A 22,855-nucleotide genomic window follows, 5' to 3' on the forward strand; every position below is an offset into this window, starting at 1 on the left:
ATCAGACCTGCACAATGGTCAGGAGGAATGTTGGACCATTCCTCTTTACAAAACTTTCAGTTCCACAATATTATTGGTGTCTGATGTGACTCGCTTTCTTGAGGTCATGCCACAGCATCTCAATCAGGTGGTGATCAGGACTGACTGGGCCACTCCAGAAGGTGTATTGTCTTCTGTTCAAGCCATTCTGTTGATTTACTTCTGTCTAATGGGTTGGTGTCCTGTTGCATCTCACCTAACTTCTGTTGAGCTTCAATTGGCGGACAGCCTTACATTCTCCTGCAAAATGTCTTGATAAACTTGGGAATTCATTTTTCCGTCGATGATAGCAAGCTGTCCAGGCCCTGAGGCGCAAAGCAGCCCCAAACCATAATGCTCCCTCCACCATACTTTACAGTTGGGATGAGGTTTTGATGTTGGTGTGCTGTGCCTTTTTTCCTCCACACATAGTGTTGTGTTTTCCTTCCAAACAACACACCTTTAGTTTCATCTGTCCACAGAATATTTTGCCAGTAGTGCTGTGGAATATCCAGGTGCTCTTTTGTGAACTTCAGACGTGCAGCAATGGGTTTTTTTGGACAGCAGTGGCTTCTTCCATGGTGTTCTCCCATGAACACCATGATTGTTTCGTGTTTTACATATTGTAGGCTCATCAGCAGAGATGTTAGCATCTTCCAGACATTTCTGTAAGTCTTTAGCTGACACTCTAGGATTCTTCTTAACCTCATTGAGCATTCTGCGCTGTGCTCTTGCAGTCATCTTTGCAGTACGGCCACTCCTAGGGAGAGTAGCAACAGTGCTGAACTTTCTCCATTTATAGACAATTTGTCTTACCGTCGACCGATGAACATCAAGGCTTTTAGAGATACTTTTGTAACCCTTTCCAGCTTTATGCAAGTCAAAAAGTCTTAGATCTTCTGGGATCTCTTTATGTTTGAGGCAATGCTTCTTGTGAATAGCGAACTCAAAATGTGTGAGTGTTTCTTATAGGGCAAGGCAGCTCTAACCAACATCTCCAATCTCATCTCATTGATTGGACTCCGGGTTAGCTGACTCCTGACTCCAATGATCTTTTGGAGAAGTCATTAGCCTAGGGGTTCACATACTTTCCCAACCTAAACTGTGAATGTTTAAATTATGTATTCAATATAGAGAAGAAAATACAATCATTTGTGTGTTATTAGTTTAAGTACACTGTGTTTGTCTATTGTTGTGACTTAGATGAACATCAGATCAAATGTTATGTCAAATCTATGCAGAAATCCAGGTAATTCCAAAGGGTTCACATACTTTTTCTTGCCACTATATGACCTATTTTTAGCTACAACTTCTGAGTCTGTTGGAGAGGCTTGAGCAAATTGAGGTGTAGAAACACTAATCTACAAGTAGTATTCCTTGCCAAATAATAGGTTTTGTGCGATTAAGATTCGCAGAGCTAGGCCTCCCATGGATTAGGAAATTCCCTCTGCTAAACACACGCACAACCAGACATTGATTGATTGATTGGAGACAGCTTGTGTCAATTACAGAATATTTCCTAGAATTTCCTACCTGCAGCAACTAATGGACAATGCTGGGAATACTGGTAAAAGCACAGTGCTGCTTGCTTGGCTGACTCCACAGCAAGCTTTGGAGAGGCTAGTGTCACACCACAGTGCTTAAAAAGTGCCCCAAAACTCCTGGCCCTAAGATACACATGCACACACACACTCCTCCTAGAATCCCCCCTCTCCTCCATCACAGTGCTGTAGAGTCCTGAGCATGGGGAAACACCTTCTCACCACTGGACACACACTCTTCTACTCTTTGAGCATGTGGACGTACACACTCCTACTCACAGAGCGTTTGATGGTGAGAAGAGCCTTGACACCGTGAAGCGCATACCGGTACTTCAGTTTCTCCTGAAATCAGGTAGGACTTAAAGTTACTTGCTTTGGAAATACTTTGTTCAGATGTTTGTTTAACATTTAGTCATATACAGTACTGTCTGAATATATTTATATACTTGTTTGTGTAGATTGCAAGGGACAACTAACCAGCATCGTTGTATGGATAAAATGTTTTTCTGTTCTCAAGTGTTGGTTCTGGTGGGGTCATCCGTATCTGTTTTTGTGAATTATTGTTTCATTGAATTATTTACTTACTTGCTTGACTGTGTGCTCGATTGTGTTTTTCTCCTCAAATACAGTTTCATAGCTTTCAGTCATTGATTTGGGCAATATCAAATGCTGAGGGAAATGTTGGAAACATTCTTTGATTTAACTTTAATCCCTCAATATAAATTACTCATAACATTACATTTTATTTAATGACCAATGTATCTTAAAATGAATTGTTAGACAAATATAAACTTGGCCATATCTGCAGTAATCTTATGAGCTAGGTGGAGACTTGTTCCAAAGCCAAATCTCTCCTTGGCAGTTCGGTACTCCTTTTTGTTTTTAATTGCAATATTTTGGAAACATGATGATTTATTACAACATATGTCAGACTGTTTGAGCTGGGATATTTCACAACACATCAAACACATGTTTGCTTTTTTGGGGTTAGGTCAGTCATGTCTTACAAAAATATCAAAATATGTCAAGATCGGTTTAGACAACGATAACAAATAATACATTTTCAGCCAAGGCAGAGGGCGAGAACGTCCATACAAACCAATGCAGTCCATTAGATCAGAATGCTAACAGAGAACTCTGGGAAATATCAGAACGTTGACACAAGTTCTTTGGAACACCATGGCCATCTTCTGGTTCTCTTCCCCAATTGGCTGCCTTTGAACCGACACTCTCATGACACAGTACCTGTGTAGATGGGAGGTGAATATCATTTAATTAAAGAAAACCTTTTACACTAAATAAAGATAAGCACCCTAAACATACTTCGATGAACAGGGAGACGTATGTTTAGCAGGTTGGCAGAGGTTAATCGTTTAAACTTTAGCCAGCTGATATCCAGGGTAGTCTGGTGTGTGTCTCCATGTGTTATTATGACTAGCCCTAACGTGGACGCTGGTCTGAACCCTCCTACTATTCCCCCTTTTAGCCCTGGGCCTGGTAGAGAGGAGAGAGAGAGAGAGATCGAGGAGAGATCTCTCCATCACCAGATCTTCAGGATGAATAAAACGTGGACGAGTGAGGTGGCTTAGAGCACAATGTCTTAACGGTAGTAAGGTCATAGGTTCCTCTATCTATTTGAATTCACTTTTTGACTGCACCCCTTTTGATTTGAATAAAACCTTCCATACATATTTGCCTACTATAGAAGTGCTCCGAAAATGACTTTTTGGACCTGAATGCCGAAACATTCAAGAGATGGTACTCCTAGACTGACCGTTTCATATTATCCTGTACATACAGTGGGGCAAAAAAGTATTTAGTCAGCCACCAATTGTGCAAGTTCTCCCACTTAAAAATATGAGGCCTGTAATTTTCATCATAGGTACACTTCAACTATGACAGACAAAATGAGGGGGAAAAATCCAGAAAATCACATTGTAGGATTTTTAATGAATTTATTTGCAAATTATGGTGGAAAATAAGTATTTGGTCACCTACAAACAAGCAAGATTTCTGGCTCTCACAGACCTGTATACTTATTTTCCACCATAATTTGCAAATAAATTCATTAAAAATCCTACAAAGTGATTTTCTGGTATTTTTTTCTCATTTTGTCTGTCATAGTTGAAGTGTACCTATGATGAAAATTACAGGCCTCGTCTTTTTAAGTGGGAGAACTTGCACAATTGGTGGCTGACTAAATACTTTTTTGCCCCACTGTAAATCTGATACACCATTTAGTATGATATGTTAAGTTTCGCATGGTATGTATTAATTTGTGGATATCATACGAAACGGATGGACATGTTATGAATTTGTGAAACGTACAATGTGTTTGCGAATTTGCAAAATGTATGTTACGAATTCCAACTTGTTATAATGTTAGCTAGGCTAAGGGTTAAGGTTCGGAGTTAGGGTTAGCAAAAAGGGTTAGGTAACGTGCTAAGTAGTTAAAGTAGCAAAAATGTAGATGAAAAGTTGCTAACTAGCTAAAATGCTACAGTTGTCCATGATGAGATTCAAACACACAACCTTTGGGTTGCTAGACATCCTCATTATATGCCCACCCATTCACCGACCAAGCACCCTCTTGCTAATTTGAGTCTCGGATTTATTTACTATGTTATGTCTGAGACCAGGCTGTGTGTTACCAGGCTGTGTGTTACCAGGCTGTGTGCTACCAGGCTGTGTGCTACCATTTTCTTTTTTAACTCTGCATTGTTGGGAAAGGGCTCATAAGTATTCCACGGTAAAGTCTACACCTGTTGTATTAGACTTATGTGACAAATAAAATTAGATTTGATTTAAAATGTGACCTTTTTTTGCATAACGTGAGACATCCAGGTCTTCACTGGAAAATATACAGTTGAGAATATAATTCAAAAAGTTTACGAACAAGTTTGTCAAACTATTTTATAATTGTTTATAAATAAAAGTACTATTACTTTTTTAAACTTTTCTTTTACCTTAAACGTCAGATTTTCAGATTTTTTTCACATCGGCATATGTTGTTGCTTAGACCCTATTTTACGTCATCTGACATTGTTGTGACCGCCATCGTTTGAGCAAAACTGCTCTTGAATAAAGAATGGCTGTTAATTGGAATTAAATGTATATTTAACTTTCAAATGGTACCGCAAAGATTGTTGGAGGTCCGCACAGTATGTTGACTTGAATATCTGTTTTAAATTATACTGTCAATCCTCCATAGGAAACCTATTGAAATATAGATACATTAGCATTTAATTTTACATTCGACGGCAGGTGTACCGGCGACCATCGTTGTGGTAATAATTATTAAGTATGTGTAGAGTTCGAAAGGTATTCGCACTCATAACCATGAAAAATAATATGCCAAAGAGACAGAGATTAAAAATAATGTACTTAATTTAATACAAACTCAACATAATACAAAAGGGGAAAGGTGCTATAAAACGGAGCATATGTTTCGGCCTCGTCTTCATCCGTGCACTACAAACAAATTAGGAAGATACGTATTTAAAGAGACACCTGCTGTCCATATCAGGCGCAAGCAAATAGTCGATTAGATAGGCATGGACTGCACATTCGCCAGTAGGCTATTAGCAAGGAATATGTACAATAATAATATAATAATAATAAAACAATAACAATTGACCAAATAAAACGTCTAGGCTACATAACTATCAGAAGCAATATATATATGAAATACTCAAATATGCTAAAAAGCTCAGAGTGCCGTGGGAGAGAGACCGCACAGAATGTAAGATCAGTCACAGCATGATTAGCCTCAGGAAATATCTAGCCACTGGTGATTTCGGGTCATTTCTTTGGATGGCACTGCGGTGTTCGTTGATGCGTAACCGTAGTTCTCTTCGCGTAATGCCAGTGTATTGCAAGCCACGTGGGCAAGAGCATAGATACACTACATTGCTAGATCCACAGTTAAGGAATATATTGGTGTATTCTTTATTTGTGACGAAAGATCTGAAACTGTTGCACTTTAGAATACCTGTACAGGCCGCACAATTGCGGCAGGGGAAGAAATCATCCGCTTCATCCAGACGTTCAATACGTCATAAATGTCTGCGCGAACCAGCATGTCCCAGGCAGCCGGACGTGGAGTGAGTGAACAGGGGAACATCATGAAACGCATCTGAGCCCAAAGTTTGCAATACATGTTGTCTAATAATATTTTTAATGTCAGGTCCGTAATGAGTGTGTGGTACAGCACACCACAGAAAAGTATTTTTGTTGTTGTGTTTGCCTTGTAATGTGTCACGTTTGTCCATAGCCTTTATTGAGAGCAGATTCCAAACTTTCTGTGAAGTAACCTGACGGAAATTCGAGTACAATTTGATTAAATAATAAAATTCAAATTTCGAGTGCAGCAAGTGAGCGTCTGATAAATCAGAATTGGCTGTACGGCAAGCCCCTACTCAGAGTCAGATGTTAACTTGATGCGTGAAGAAGGCTTTTGGTTTGACAGACGGTAGAACGAATTGTCAAATCATTTGTCTATAAAATGTATACTAATGGAACGAGTCCAGTTCCGTTTTTGGTGCATGTTCGTGTGATAAAAACATAAATATAGCGTTTTGTAGAACAGTGTTATCAGAAAAAGGATGATTAGAATTGGAATTTAACATGAGGCCCATACGTGTTGGCATACTCAGGGGCCCATCGAAGTGCCTCGGGATTACAGATAATCCTCTCCAAACAAAACACAGTTCTTTGTACCAACTCAGCCATTTGGGTTGGAGTAGAAGAGCCCGCGCTGGAGTCTAAAGAGCAACGTAAAGCCTCCAGTCCAATGTTGTGGGGAATGTTGGTGTACAAACTAGTTGTCCATAGTTACAAGAAAGGTAGGCCTATCATAGTTCAGTTAATTGAAGTCGCCTGTGTCTCTTCATTAGGATGGTAGTTTAGTAAAGAGGTCTGATATGGAAATTAGACAAAGACTTGGATAGTCATTATTTGCCCCAATCGTTCAACTGGGGAAACTTCTGGTAATCATTGTGCGTTTTTGGTGAAAATATACATAACGGCTGTGGTGGGCTGCTTGTTGAGGAGGTAGCCCCGCTCCTTGTCAGTCAGGTAAACTGCCTCAGCTGAGAAAAGTACATTTCAGTTTTATACACAGGTAGGGTTACCTTTGAGTTTGCAGTAGGAGTCTGTCAGACAATTGTCTATGAATTTATATCATAAATTATCAATATCTCTCGCCACAAGCTTGCAAAGCGTGTCAATCGCTGCGTTATTTACAAGGGGGCAGAATGTGCTCTTAGATCTGAATCCTCGACGATTATCCTCATTGGCATCACACACCTCGAGGTAGACTAGTTCCTGAATGAGAAAACGTTCTCTCTTGGTTTGGAAGGGGTTGGGTCTCGGTGTAGGGAAAAAGGAAAGTCCCTTGTTAAACACAGCTGCTTCATCCTCATTGTATCCTCATCATATTAGCATATATGTATTTCATATCTATTGCTTCTGATATTGCTATATATTTTTTTAACCTTTATTTAACTAGGCAAGTCAGTTAAGAACAACTTATTTACAATGACTGCCTAGAAACAGGGGGTTATTACCTTGTCAGTTCGGGGATTCGATCTTGCTACCTTTCGGTTACTGGCCCAACGCTCTAACCGCAAGGCTATCTGTCGCAGCCTAGATCGTTTTTTTTCTTCAATTAAGTGCGACATTTGAATTGCACATTTCTTAAATATTTTTCTACATATTCCTTGATAATATGCATTGACTCCCTATTCACCAGAGTCTAATCAACTAGCTGCTTGCGCCTGTTAAGCACATGTTTCCCAAAGGCGCTTCATGGTCAATCTGAATTCTGCATTGGCCGTGCAGCATTTACGGTGATATAGCCTCTGCAGAAGTCGGGCCATTCATACTTGGCCGAGCAGCGCAGAGCTGTTGTGAAGGAGTTTTCAAGGAAGTGAGTTTGTGTTTATACAGGACCTCCCGTCCTCACCTACCGTCAACCAATTATGTCAATGCGGGGCCCTCCACATTGTTACAAAACCTGAGGCGCATGGCGATGCAGTACAGAGCTCAATTTGGCTGTGTGCCTCCAGAGGCTTCGCAATTGCGTCACACCATGCATACGGCGTCTCCGATCACATTTTCAGATCAAGCATAAATTGGCTCTTAAAGTACGTGTCTTCCTAATTTGTTTGTACAGTACTGATGAAGACAAGGCCGAAACGTATGGGCTGTCTTTGCACTTTCACTTTTTGTGTTCTTTTTGAGCATGAATTACATTAAGTACATTATTTGTTTTGCATATTGGCCTCTTATTCATTTTCATGGTTTTGTGTGCAGTATCTTTTGAAATCTACAATAATTAGAAGTTAAAATGTCAATACAATGTCAATGGTGTACCAGCTAATTTGCAGTGGTCTGAAGGGAAAGGTCCATTCTATGAATTTCTATGACACTCACCATGTTATGTCTCAACCTCTGGCTGGCTGGCTGCTGCTCAACCTCTGGCTGGCTGGCTGCTGCTCAACCTCTGGCTGACTGGCTGCTGCTCAACCTCTGGCTGGCTGGCTGCTGCTCAACCTCTGGCTGGCTGGCTGCTGCTCAACCTCTGGCTGGCTGGCTGCTGCTCAACCTCTGGCTGGCTGGCTGCTGCTCAACCTCTGGTTGGCTGGCTGCTGCTCAACCTCTGGCTGGCTGGCTGCTGCTCAACCTCTGGCTGGCTGGCTGCTGCTCAACCTCTGGCTGGCTGGCTGCTGCTCAACCTCTGGTTGACTGGCTGCTGCTCAACCGATGGCTGCTGCTCAACCGATGGCTGGCTGGCTGCTGCTCAACCGATGGCTGGCTGGCTGGCTGGCTGCTGCTCAACCGATGGCTGGCTGGCTGGCTGGCTGCTGCTCAACCGATGGCTGGCTGGCTGCTGCTCAACCGATGGCTGGCTGGCTGGCTGCTGCTCAACCGATGGCTGGCTGGCTGGCTGCTGCTCAACCGATGGCTGGCTGGCTGGCTGCTGCTCAACCGATGGCTGGCTGGCTGGCTGCTGCTCAACCGATGGCTGGCTGGCTGGCTGCTGCTCAACCGATGGCTGGCTGGCTGGCTGCTGCTCAACCGATGGCAGATACAAAAATCTCAAATATAGAGTACTTTTCCCCCCCAAGAAATGATCAAGTAGTTTGACAACCCTGTTAGTAAGCGTTTAAATTATATCAAACTCAACTGCTTATCTTTCCCAGTAATGAAGACTTGTTGCAGGGTATGCAAAATGGGTCAACTTTGAGCACCTTTTATCTCTTGAATGTTTGTGAATTCCAGTCCAAAAAGTCCCGTTCTGCCCTCTTCTTCCACGGGCAAACATATGGAAAGTGTTGTTTAAATCAAAAGGGATGCTGTCAAAAAGTGATTCAATTCCTATTGGAGATGAGCTTCATATCTTGTCTCACACTTACTTTCATGTTCTGGAATTGACCAGAGAACGACCCAGCTCTGTGCTGTTTCCTTGATGTAAATAATCCCCATTATCAACGTTGTTGCTGCGATCTCATTTCCATAAAGGGATCATCATCATTGAATATACACACACGTTAGTGCTGAGCAATTAGTGCTTTTTGAGGTCTGTTCGGTTTTGTTTAAATTATTAATAAAATAATCATGGTTTTGTAAAAAAATAGTTTTGACAATCAATGCACTAACCCATTAATGTGGGTTGAATGCTGTAATAACACTGAATAAAATAAGAAATACAAGCCCAATGATGGTAGTGATTGGAGCGTGGATCAGAAAACCAGTCACTATCTGGTGTGACCACCATTTGACTCATGCAGCACGACACATCTCCGTCACATAGAGTTGATTAAGCTGTTGATTGTGGCCTGTGGAATGTTGTTCCACTCCTCTTCAATTTCGGTGCGAAGTTGTTGACTATTGGCTGGAACTGGAACACGCTGTGCTACACATTGATCCAGAGCATCCCAAACATGTTCCAATGGGTGACATGTCTGGTGAGTATGCAGGCCATGGAAGAACTGGGACATTTTCAGCTTCCAGGAACTGTGTACAGATCCTTGCGTCATGGGACTGTGCTTTATCGTGCTGAAACATGAGGTGATGACAGCGGATGAATGGCACAACAACAGGCCTCAGGATGTCGTCATGGTTTCTCTGTGCATTCAAATTGCCATCCATAAAATGCAATTGTTCAATGTCCGTAGATTATGCCTGCCCATACCATAACCCCATCGCCACCATGGGGCACTCTGTTCACAACGTTGACATCAGCACACCACTCGCCAACACCATACACTCTATCTGTCCGGTATAGTTGAAACTGTGATTCCTCCGTGAAGAAAACCCTTCCCCAGCATGGCAGTGGCCATCGACGGTGAGCATTTTCCCACTGAAATCGGTTCCGACGTCGAACTGCAGTCAGGTCAAGACCCTGGTGAGGACAACGAGCACACAGATGACCTTCCCTAAGACTGTTTCTGACAGTGTATGCAGAAATTATTTGTTGTGCAAACCCACAGTTTCATCAGCTGTCCAGTTGGCTGGTCTCGGACGATCCCACAGGTGAAGAAGTCGGATGTGGTGGTCCTGGGCTGGCATGGTTATACGTGGCCTGTGGTTGTGTGACCGGTTGGATGTACTGCCAAATTCTCTAAAACGACATTGGAGGCAGTTTATGGTAGAGAAATGAACATTAAATTCTCTGGCAACGGCTCTGGTGGACATTCCTGCAGTCAGTATGCCAATTGCACGCTCCCTCAACTTGAGACTTCTCTGGCATTGTGTTGTGGGAAAAAAACTGCACATTTGAGTGGCCTTTTTATTGTCCCCAGTACAAGGTCATGCTGTTTAATCAGCTTCTTGATATGCCTGTCAAGTGAATGGATTATCTTGGCAAAGGAGAAATGCTCACTAACAGGAATGTGAATACAATCTGAGATAAATAACCTTTTTGTGCACATGGAACATTTCTGGTATCTTTTATTTCAGTTCATGAAACATGTGACCAACACTACATGTTGCGTATATATTTTCGTTCAGTGTACATCACACAGTTCAGGCTTGATCTGATTTATCTCTTCAGAAACTGCATAGCGAGCTCGCAGGGGGGAAAAAATTATGAAATGGAATTCAAATAATTGAACGGATGTTGGTAATTTCGGTTAATCGCTCAGCACTAACACACATTCAAAATCCTATTTTACCTAAACGTAACCCTAATTCTAACCATAATCCTAACCCCTAAAATAGCCTATTTCCTTGTGGGGACTGGCGAAATGTCCCGACTTGTCTGAATGTTCCTTGTTTTACTATCCTTATGGGGACTTCTGGTCCCCACAATGATAGCAAAAGCCCATACACACATACAGTTCTAAGAATGGTGCCTGTGTGTCTAGCTGTGCCACCGTGTGTATCGTGGAAGAGGTCGTAGAGCAGATTCTGGCGAACCCTAACCCCTGACCCCTGTGGTGTGGGGGGTGAGTTCGGGGCAATGCGCTGCCCCACCCTGCTGGCCCTGCTGGCGGGGGTCATGCTGTACCTGGTGATGGGGGCGTTGGTGTTCCGGTACTTGGAAAGCCCCAAGGAGAGCAAGGAGCATGAGAAGCTGCTCTGCACCACACGTGACTTCCTCGGAAACCACTCATGTGTCACTGCACAGAACCTCAGCGACCTCATAAAGGTAACCCACACCATAGCACACACACATTTCACAGACCGGGAAAGCATACACTTGAATAGAAATATGAGTTTAAACACATCTGAGAAGAATCTAAACAGACTAAGATCGGTGTAGAGCCCCACCTGAGAAAGTGTAGCCAGCGGTAGGCAACTAGATTCAGCAGCAGCAGCAGCAGCAGCAACTTTTGTCGACGCGGATGGTAATTTGTAAATTAACCAAAACTAAGCACCAAAAGGGCTTTGAAAATTACATTACACGATCACGTCAGTTATTTTTTTGTTTTTTTGTTGAATACTTAGCAGACTTCCTGGTGATTTGAGTCTTTTTTGACCAAAAACTAAAATCCTAAAAAGAACACACCTCAGATGTAGACCCAGCCTAAGACGGGTAATGAGCAGGTGTAGATGGAACCAGCCTAAGACGGGTAATGAGCAGGTGTAGACCCAGCCTAAGACGGGTAATGAACAGGTGTAGATGGACCCAGCCTAAGACGGGTAGTGAGCAGGTGTAGACCCAGCCTAAGACGGGTAATGAGCAGGTGTAGACCCAGCCTAAGACTGGTAATGAGCAGGTGAAGACCCAGCCTAAGACTGGTAATGAGCAGGTGTAGATGGAACCAGCCTAAGACGGGTAATGAGCAGGTGTAGATGGAACCAGCCTAAGACGGGTAATGAGCAGGTGTAGATAAAGCCAACCTCTGTTCTGTCTCTGTAATGTCAGAGTGTGGTGAAGGCGGTGGAGGCAGGCCTGGACGTAAAACACAGCTCCACCAACTTCACTAGCAGGTGGGACCTGGCCAGCGCCTTCTTCTTCTGTGGTACCATCATCACCACCATTGGTGAGCCTTTGTTCATTTTTTCCCCTCCTGCAAACCCTTTGGTAACAACCTAATCAGACAGATGTGCATTTGGAATTTGACAGAAAATAAATAATCCCATCTTGGAAAATACAGTAAACCTCAAGAGCACACACTGGTTGAATCAACGTTGTTTCAATGAAATTACGTTGCACCAACATAGAATAGACGTTGAATTGACGTCTGTGCCCAGTGGGTTGCTGGTGAAATGGATAAAAAAATAAAAAAAATAGATTAACATATAGGTGAATGTGTATGGTTTCCCTTTGTCCTCAGGGTTTGGTAACCTTTCTCCCAGGACCAAAGGGGGCCAGCTGTTCTGTGTGTGTTATGCCCTGGTAGGGATTCCCATGTTTGGTTTCCTGCTGGCTGGTGTCGGGGACCACATGGGGACGGGGCTGAGGAAGGCCGTGTGGAAGATGGAGACGCTCTTCCTGGTGAGACTGTCTTGTCTCAGGGCTGCTTCATTTTTAGGATGTCATCTCATTGTACTTGCCTATCTCAGGGGCTGCTTAAGTGATGTCACTGTGCTGTAAACAGAAGAGGCTGCTGTCTTGGACTCTAGCACTTGAAACATGTTTATACACAAGTAGAATAGAATCTGACATTCAGTCAGCTGTTAGCTACTTCCCAATGAAACTTTGCAATAATTTTTTTTGTATTACTGTTTATCAAAGAAAAGGCACATTATTAAAGTCTTGAGGAAGATCTTACCCTCTCCATCCACCTCACTCTTTCCCTTATTTTGTGTCCCTCTCACTCTCTGCCCCTCTCTCAGAAGCGGCGGGTCAGTCCCACCTATGTACGGATCATGTCTGCTGTTCTGTCCATCCTGATTGGCTGTCTGATCTTCCTCGCCGTGCCAACGCTGGTGTTTAAGGAAGTGGAGGACTGGTCCTTTCTGGAGGCGCTCTACTTTGTGGTCATCACCCTCACCACGGTCGGCTTTGGAGACTACGTAGCAGGTGTGAAGTGAACTGTACACACTTTGGACAGTATAGAATCTGGAGAGTACATACTCTACACATCCCTTTCAGGATACACGCTATGAAAGATTAAAAAAAAAATTATTCATATTTCATGGGTACCTATCGAAGGTCCTTTGTTTGTGTGAGCACGTGCATGCATCAATGCGTAAATGTCCCTGTGCTTAGGTGCTAACCGGAGGGACGGAGATCTGTTTAAGCCCCTGGTGTGGCTCTGGATAGTGTTTGGCCTGGCTTACTTTGCCTCCATACTCACCATGATCGGGAACTGGCTGCGGGTGCTGTCCAAGAAAACACGTGCTGAGGTGAGTGGTAGTGAGTGGGACACAAACCAAGTGAAGGGCTGGACAAGGATTTACTGGGGGCACTTTGGATTTTAACTGTCAATATTTACTTGTCCTTTATCCCTCTGTCTTTCTCTCGGTCTCTGGGTTTCTTTCACTCTGTCTCTCACCTCTTTCTTTCTCTCTCTCACCTTTCTCTCTCTCTAAATTCAATTCAAGGGCTTTTATTGGCATGGGAAACGTATGTATACATTGCCAAAGCAAGTGAAATGGATAAAGAAAAGTGAAATAAACTAAATGTGAACAGTAAATATTACTCAAACAAGTTCCAAAATAATAGACATGTCAAATGTAATATCATGTCTATACAGTGTTGCAAATTAGTTAAAGTACAAAAGGGAAAATAAACAATTATAGGTTGTATTTACAATGGTGTTTGTTATTCTGTGGCAAAAGGTCACAAATCTTGCTGCTGTGATATTTTACCCAACAGATATGGGAGTTTATTAAAATTAGATTTGTTTTCAAATTCTTTCTGTCTGTGTAATCTGAGGGAAATATGTGTCTCTAATATGGTCATACATTTGGCAGGAGGTTAGGAAGTGCAGCTCAGTTTCCACCACATTTTGTGGGCAGTGAGCACATAGCCTGTCTTCTCTCTTTTTATTTATTTTTGTAATGTATTTATTTAACCTTTTATTTAACTAGGCAAGTCGGTTAAGAACAAATTCTTATTTACAATGACTGCCTACCCCGGCCAAACCTGGACGGCGCTGGGCCAATTGTGTGCCGCCCTATGAGACTCCCAATCACAGCCGGATGTGATAGAGCCTGGATTTGAACCAGGGACTGTAGTGACACCTCTTGCACTGAGATGCAGTGCTTTAGAGTGCTGCACCACTCTTGAGAGCCAGGTCTGCCCATGGTGACCTTTCTCAATAGTCTGTAAATAGTCAAAGCTTTCCTTAATTTTGGGTCAGTCACAGTGGTCAGGTATTCTTCCACTGTCTCCTCTCTGTTTAGGGCCAAATAGCATTCTAGTTTTTTTGTTAATTCTTTCCAATGTGTCTTTTTGTTTTCTCATGGTTTGGTTGGGTCTAATTGTGTTGCTGTCCTGGGGCTGTGTGGGGTCTGTGATACAGCCTGGATTTTCACCAGGGACTGTAGTGATGCCTCTTGCACTGAGATGCAGTGCTTTAGACCGCTGCACCACTCTTGAGCCCCAGGACCAGTTTGCTTAGGGGACTCTTCTCCAGGTTCATCTCTCTGTAGGTGATGGCTTTGTTATGGAAGGTTTGGGAATCGCTTCCTTTTAGGTGGTTGTAGAATTTAACATCTCTTTTCTGGATTTAGATAATTAGCGGGTATCGGTATAATTCTCGTAAACAAAGGATATTTTTGCAGAATTCTGCATGCAGTCTCAATTTCATGTTTGTTCCATTTGGTGAATTCTTGGTTGGTGAGCGGACTGTAGACCTCACAACCATAAAGGGCAATGGGTTCTATAACTGGTTCAAGTATTTTTAGCCAGATCCTAATTGGTATGTTGAATTTTATGTTCCTTTTGATGGCATAGAAGGCCCTTCTTGTCTCTCAGATCGTTCACAGCTTTGTGGAAGTTAACTGTGGCGCTGATGTTTAAGCTGATGTATGTATAGTGTTTTGTGTGCTCTCGGGCAACGGTGTTTAGATGGAATATGTATTGTGGTCCTGGCAACTGGACCTTTTTTGGAACACCATTCATTTTGGCTTACTGAGATTTACTGTCAGGGCCCAGGTCTGACAGAATCTTTGCAGAAGATCTAGGTGCTGCTATAGGCTCTCCTTGGTTGGGGACAGAAGCACCAGATCATCAGCAAACAGTCCATTTGATTTCAGATTCTAGTAGGGTGAGGCTGGGTGCTGCAGACTGTTATAGTGCCTTTGCCAATTTGTTGATATATATCTTGAAGTGGGTGTTTTTTGTGCCAGTTTTAACAGCACCCTTGTTGTTTGTGTACATAGATTTTGTCATGTATGTTTTTCCCCCAACACCACTTTCCATCAATTTGTATAGCAGACCTTCATGCCAAATTGAGTCAAAAGCTTGTTTGAATTCAACAAAGCACAAGAAGACTTTGTCTTTGTTTTGGTTTGTTTGTCAATTATCGTGTGCAGGAGGAATACGTGGTCTGTCTGGTAATTTGGTAAAAAGCCAATTTGACATTTGCTCAGTACATTGCTTTCACAAGTCTGCTATTAATGATAATGCAGAGGATTTTCTCAAGGTTGCTGTTGACGCATATCCCACGGTAGTTATTGGGGTCAAATTTGTCTCCACTTTTGTGGTTTGGGGTGATCAGTCCTTGATTCCAAATATTGGAGAAGATGCCAGAGCTGAGAATTATGTTAAAAAGTTTAAGTATAGCCAATTGGAATTTGTGGACTGTATTTTTTATCATTTCATGTAGGATACCATCAAAACCACAGGCTTTTTTGGGGTGGAGGGTTTGTATTTTGTCCTGTAGTTCATTCAATGTCATTGGATAATCCAGTGAGTTCTGGTAGCCTTTAATCGATTATTCTAAGACATGTAATTGATCATGAATATGTTTTTGCTGTTTGTTCTTTGTTATAGAGCCAAAAAGATTGGAGAAGTGGTTTATCCATAAATCTCCATTCTGGATAGATACCTTTTCGTGTTTGTTTCGTGTGTTCCAATTTTCCCAGAAGTGGTTAGATTATTTTGGCTTTGATGCCTCATGATTGAGTGTTGCTCTGTTCAAGTAGACTGTGATTTTGCTGTGATCTGATAGGGTTGTCAGTGGGCTGACTGTGAACATGCTGAGAGACTCTGTGTTGAGGTCAGTGATAAAGTAGTGTACAGTACTACTGCCAAGAGATGAGCTATAGGTGTACCTACCATAGGAGTCCCCTCGAAGCCTACCATTGACTAGAGTGAGCTGCAGGAGTTGTGACCCATTTTTGGTGGTTATGTTCTCGTAGTTGTGTCTAGGGGGACATATGGGGGAGGGAATGCTGTCACCTCCAGGTAGGTGTTTGTTCACCTGTGTGCTGAGGGTGTCAGGTTATTGTCCAGTTCTGGCATTTACAATGGGTTGCCACAGACTAGTACATGTTCCTGGGCCTGAAAAGGATTGATTTCCCCTTCCAGGATGGAGAAGATGTCTTCATTAAATGATGGGGTTTTCTGGTGGGGGATATAGGTAGTGCATGGAGTGTGTATTGATCTGTTGCTCCTGTGTGAAGGGTTAGGGCTGTGTTTGAGGGCGATGTCTTTTAGAGTCCGGGCGAAGATGGGCTGCCTTGTATAGGTGGACCTGGTCATAAAGGCTGTTCAATTCCACGGTGGAGTGGTGGGCAGGTAAGCATTTGGTTTTGATGGACAGTCATGGGAAGTACTTCCGTTTACCTGCTGTATGGTAGCAGGGTGGAAGTCGTTCGTGGTAGCAAGGTGGAGATGGCTACTTGTGCGTTGGAAAGTAGAATCCGTTTTTTAATCACTCCCTTGAGTGCTGTAGCCACCCTTTCCTGCTGTGTTCTCAGGTCTGTGTGTATTATGTGACTGGGTGACTCTAGTTGGTCTAGGGCACCAGAGTTTAGGCACTGTTTCGGAAAAAGCTTATTTTCTTGTATATATTTCCTGTTTGAGTCCATAAGGAGTACAATCTGTGGCGCGTGTGTGTGTGTGTTGTGTGTGTGTGTGTGTGTGTGTGTGTGTGGCTGACGGGGGGTGCTCAGAGTGGGTGGGGATCCCCTGGGCTTGGGGTTCTATATTTGTCTGTCCTGCTGTGATGTCGACGCTATGGTCAGTGTCTGGGATTGACTGTTCTCCTGTGGTGTCAAGACTTTTGTCGGGGAATGAGATGGGTTGTTCTGCTGTCTTCTCTGCTGTGTTGGCCACCTCCTTTAATGGGTTGTTCTCTTTCACACGCCATCACCCTCTCCTCCAACATTCTGGTCCTCTCCTAGTGCTATGTTCTGCTCCTGCTCTTTCTCCTGTTCATGTTGTCTCACCACAGCCCAGATGTCTCTCTCCACCTCCAGCTCCCCGTGTCTGGTTGAGGAGGTGTTGAGCTGGACTATTTTGTTGTTGTTGTGCTGACTGGAGTATGTTCCAGCTCCACCTGCCTTACCTCCAGCTGGGTGAATTTATCCTTAACTTCAACGAGGGAGTAGTACTCTGTGCTGGGAGGTTGACTTTCCTGTCAACCTTTACGGGTTGCTCATCTGTGGGGTTGTATAATGAAGAGGTCTGGTCTGACACGCTCGGGGTATCTTTCTCAAGAGAGAGCTCAGCAGGATAAGATATCTCTCTGATGTGAAAGTTGAGCTGAAATTGTTTGCCCTGTACCATTACTGTACAAATCTGGAACAGTAAAAGTTCACATTGGTTGACTCAGTCTTCATTGTCTAATATCCTGAGTTTCCACCCATCGCTACCCCCCTCTTAACAGAGGGGCAGTGTGTTAATATAGCATTGGATATTCTGTGTGGAAGATTAAGTTGCTTATATTCCCATTTTTATAATAGTCAGCAAAAAGTGTTTCTTGATTTTCCATAAGGAGCTTCATTTTGTACTCTTTTCATGCCTTATATATTTTTTATTGTAATTACCTCTGAGCAGCAGGAGGGGGCTTCTAAGGCCTCTGCGACTCTCCTGCCATTGTTGGGCTCAAGGCCTTTGACACCTCTCACTTCACACCTCAGTGCTAATTGAAGTTGTATCTGTTCTGTCCTAGCAAGCTTGGTAGCCTTAACTTAGCATTCAGTCAAATATATTTATTTACCTTTATTTAACTAGGCAAGTCAGTTAAGAACAAATTCTTATTTTCATTGACGGCCTAGGAACAGTGGGTTAACTGCCTGTTCAGGGGCAGAACGACAGATTTGTACCTTGTCAGCTCGGGGGTTTGAACTTGCAACCTTCCGGTTACTAGTCCAACGCTCTAACCACTAGGCTACCCTGCCACCCCAAATATATCATTGTAATCTATTTTTCTTGGCTTTTGAAAATAAAAAGTAGCTTCAGACTAAACATGACCCTCAGTTCCAGGTTGGATGGTGTTTTCAGGTTTCTGTTGTTTTCCAGAGCATTTGCTGTATAGCTTGGAAATAATCATCTTCGGTAGTAGGAATCCTTCCAGGTAATTCCATCCAGAACCAGGTTGTAGGTTAGGAGTTTTGATTTGGAGTGAAGGTTATGTTGTGGTGGGTAGTATCCTGTATATGTCCCTGCCAAAAAAATCTGTTTATCTAACTCTAAATCTACTTTTTAGTAAAAACATGCTGAAAAACATGGAAGCTCGCATGCAGCTGTGTCTCTCTCACACATCTCTCTTTGCCTCTCACACGCCTCTCTCACACCTCTTTGCCCTCTCTCACACCTCTTTGCCTCTCTCTCTCACACCTCTTTGCCCCTCTCTCACACACCTCTTTGCCCCTCTCTCACACACCTCTTTGTCCCTCTCTCACACACCTCTTTGCCCCTCTCTCACACACCTCTTTGCCCCTCTCTCACACACCTCTTTGCCCCTCTCTCACACACCTCTTTGCCCCTCTCTCACACACCTCTTTGCCCCTCTCTCACACCTCTCTTTGCCCCTCTCTCTCACACATCTCTCTTTGCCTCTCACACGCCTCTCTCTCACCTCTTTGCCCCTCTCTCTCACCCTCTTTGCCCCTCTCACACACACACTCTTTGCCTCTCTCTCACACACACCTCTTTGCCTCTCTCTCTCACACACCTCTTTGCCCCTCTCTCTCACACCTCTCTTTGCCCCTCTCTCTCACACCTCTCTTTGCCCCTCTCTCTCACACCTCTCTTTGCCTCTCTCTCTCACACCTCTCTTTGCCTCTCTCTCTCACACCCTCTTTGCCTCTCTCTCTCACACACCTCTTTGCCCCTCTCTCACACCCCTCTTTGTCCCTCTCTCACACACCTCTTTGCCCCTCTCTCACACACCTCTTTGCCCCTCTCACACACCCTCTTTGCCCCTCTCTCACACACCTCTTTGCCCTCTCTCACACACCTCTTTGCCCCTCTCTCACACCTCTCTTTGCCCCTCTCTCACACATCTCTCTTTGCCTCTCACACGCCTCTCTCACACCTCTTTGCCCCTCTCTCTCACACCTCTTTGCCCCTCTCTCTCACACCTCTTTGCCCCTCACACACACACCTCTTTGCCTCTCTCTCACACACCTCTTTGCCCCTCTCTCTCACACACCTCTTTGCCCCTCTCTCTCACACCTCTCTTTGCCCCTCTCTCTCACACCTCTCTTTGCCCCTCTCTCTCACACCTCTCTTTGCCTCTCTCTCTCACACCTCTCTTTGCCTCTCTCTCTCACACCTCTTGCCTCTCTCTCTCACACCTCTTTGCCCCTCTCTCTCACACACCTCTTTGCCCCTCTCTCTCACACCTCTCTTTGCCCCTCTCTCTCACACCTCTCTTTGCCCCTCTCTCTCACACCTCTCTTTGCCTCTCTCTCTCACACCTCTCTTTGCCTCTCTCTCTCACACCTCTCTTTGCCTCTCTCTCTCACACCTCTCTTTGCCTCTCTCTCTCACACCTCTCTTTGCCTCTCTCTCTCACACCTCTTTGCCTCTCTCTCTCACACCTCTTGCCTCTCTCTCACACCTCTCTTTCTCTCTCTCACACCTCTCTTTGCCTCTCTCTCTCACCTCTTTGCCTCTCTCTCTCACACCTCTCTTTGCCTCTCTCTCTCACACCCTCTCTTTGCCTCTCTCTCTCACACCTCTCTTTGCCTCTCTCTCTCACACCTCTCTTTGCCTCTCTCTCTCACACCTCTCTTTGCCTCTCTCTCACACCTCTCTTTGCCTCTCTCTCTCACCTCTCTTTGCCTCTCTCTCTCTCACCTCTCTTTGCCTCTCTCTCTCACCTCTCTTTGCCTCTCTCTCTCACACCTCTCTTTGCCCCTCTCTCTCACACCTCTCTTTGCCCCTCTCTCTCACACCTCTCTTTGCCCCTCTCTCTCACACCTCTCTTTGCCCCTCTCTCTCACACCTCTCTTTGCCCCTCTCTCTCACACCTCTCTTTGCCCCTCTCTCTCACACCTCTCTTTGCCTCTCACCCTTTTCCCGTCTCCCCCTGTCTCTCAGATGGAGGAGTTGAGGGCCCATGCTACAGACTGGACCCAGAACATCCAGAATATGTCCATGGACTTCCGGATCCCCAACCCTCTGGACCTCAACGACCCCTTCCTGCTGCAGCGGCGCCGCTGGAAACGCAGCACCCGGCGGCGGGTCCGCAGGGGGGCGCTGGGGCACCACGGCAGGCAGGGCGTCATAGGGGAGAACGGACATCTGCCCAATAGGTGGGTCTCCCACACCCGCTCCATGACCCGTCTGGAGGTCGTGAGGTTAGGGGGGGGCGAGGTTAGGAATGAGGGGACGAGGTTAGGACCAGATTCCAGAGTCCGTGCGAGGTCAGAGGGCAGGTCGTTGGGCCGGACGGTGGCGAGGTCGCTGTCGATGCCTGCGGCGCGCTCTGTGATGGAGTTAGATTATGTCCGTGATCCTGTTGCTATGATGATGCTGCAAGGGGAGTCTGCGTTTGAGTCTAAGTCGCTGTCCGAGTCTCCAGAGTCTGACTCCAGATCAGAAGTCTCCTCCTCTGACTCTCACACCTCTGACATGTGTACAGCAGGGCAGGGGATAACTTTTGCCAGTTTTGACGCCAGTGGGTCTCTCTGTACTGGGGAGAGGGGAAGCCAGGGAGGATCCAGACAGGTATTTTTCCAGGAGGATGTCCGGTTCCCTGTGCCTCTCCAGCAGCTCCCCAAGTCCCACAACCCCACCAAGCCCATCCCCATGTTGCCCATATTCTCTGTGAAACCCATGCCGCTCCCCATGCCCAACCCACCAGGCTGCAAAATGCTAGATTTCTTCGGGGAGAACTTGGCCTACATTGACGAGTCGTCGGACACGTTGAGTGACAGGAACCAGCCCGTTGAGGGGGCTGTCAGTCCTCGCCCCCGTAAGCCCCGCAGGAGGAGCGTAAGGAGGCAGCTGCCCCACCGGAGCACCCTGAAGGAGAGGGACAGTGACATGCAGCCCCCCTCCAACCCCCCGACACCTCCCCCTCTTTCCCATCTCAGAGACTGACACAGTGACATGCAGTCCCCCTCCAACCCCCCCAACACCTCCCCCTCTCTCCCATCTCAGAGACTGATGAACAGTCTGACAGGCACAGGTCATGAAGGGGGAGAGTAAGGCTGGTCTTTATTACTAGTGTTCACAGGAGAAGCAGACCTCAAAGCTCAGATGTACTTATATTATGTACTCTGGATAAAGGCCAACAATATTCTAGATCTCACTGACTGAGGACCATAGTCGCCATTGAGATATATTTGTATGAAAACTAATGCATGTATTCAGCAGCACAGATATGGAATATATCAACTGTCTAAGCTCAGTCAAGTCAGACTCACTGTGTTGAGAAATAGCACCATCTACTGGCTGGTAAGTGTAGTACAACATCTCCTCTGCGAAGGTGTAGCCTGCTGTGCTGTCCGCTACTGGAGCTCAGCCCAAACCTCAGTCATGGTTTTTAAATCCCTGACTAAAGGACTTTTTTGAATAACCATGTTAGATCTGGCTTCAGACATCCATTTCTCTGTATATCCCAGTGTCCTTCAGCATGTGGGATATATAGTGCTCTGGTTGAATAAGGGCCGTTCCACAACAGGAATCCCTTTTGGGAAGTGTCATTTGGTGCAAAACATTTTACTTTACATTATTTTAACATTCTGTCATAAAAAGCAGAGTTCAACTTAATAAAAACCATGATTTTTAAGAGGTTAAATAAAAAAAATACTTTAAGTGCCAAATAAAGTAACAGGGTTGACCATTTCATCTTAAATAACTGTAAATCCTCACTGACTGGATTAGGTATGTAAGTTGTGTGCAGCAGGCAGGGGCAATTGAATAGAAACTTCCCAAAAAGTTGTATAGATATTTCCACACTAACATGATGATAATGCCCTTTTAGTGTTAGAGCTGTTTGAAAATAAATGTGACATTTTTGCCTGTTGACAACACCAGTCGGTAAATTGGTTAATAGACCAATAAAAAAGTTCCAAACCTTTCTACCAATAACGGCTAGTTTTCCCCTCCCCACTCAGACCACTCTGACAGTCCTAGCAAAATTCTTGCTAGCAAAATTGCTCTTTGCTAAAAAGCTGTTTGTTGTCAATCAAAATGGTAAAAAAAAACAATCACAATAAGGTACGTAATTGTTACACAGAAATGATTTGATATTGAGAAAAGCAGCTGCATTGGGCCTTTTTAAAATATCAAAGGGATTCAGTTCGTGGACCCATACATTTTGTTTTGCCGGCACTCTGTTTCTCTGAATATAAAGGGAAGTCCCATCAAACCTACCTGAGATGACATAATACTTGGAGAGGCCTTGGGGAGACGTGGGGTGGAAGGGATGTCAGATCGTACGTTTACAGCGCACACACACAGCAAACAAACTACAAAAGCACACACA

The 22,855-nt window shown here is 44.4% G+C and overlaps 1 protein-coding gene across 1 annotated transcript; it reads left to right on the top strand.

Moving 5' to 3' along the window:
- The first annotated feature begins 1,577 nt into the window (after nucleotides 1–1,577).
- Nucleotides 1,578–21,578, top strand: LOC115129198 (potassium channel subfamily K member 4-like). The gene is made up of 8 exons (XM_029659300.2): nucleotides 1,578–1,911; nucleotides 3,046–3,165; nucleotides 10,931–11,214; nucleotides 11,935–12,052; nucleotides 12,347–12,507; nucleotides 12,849–13,035; nucleotides 13,225–13,361; nucleotides 20,461–21,578. Exons 3-8 carry the CDS (start codon nucleotides 11,026–11,028, stop codon nucleotides 21,463–21,465), a joined length of 1,797 nt encoding a protein of 598 aa, XP_029515160.1. The 5' UTR covers nucleotides 1,578–1,911; nucleotides 3,046–3,165; nucleotides 10,931–11,025; the 3' UTR covers nucleotides 21,466–21,578.
- The last annotated feature ends 1,277 nt before the right edge of the window (nucleotides 21,579–22,855 follow it).

The sequence above is a fragment of the Oncorhynchus nerka genome, linkage group LG5, assembly GCF_034236695.1.
Source record: "Oncorhynchus nerka isolate Pitt River linkage group LG5, Oner_Uvic_2.0, whole genome shotgun sequence".
NCBI lineage: Eukaryota > Metazoa > Chordata > Actinopteri > Salmoniformes > Salmonidae > Oncorhynchus > Oncorhynchus nerka.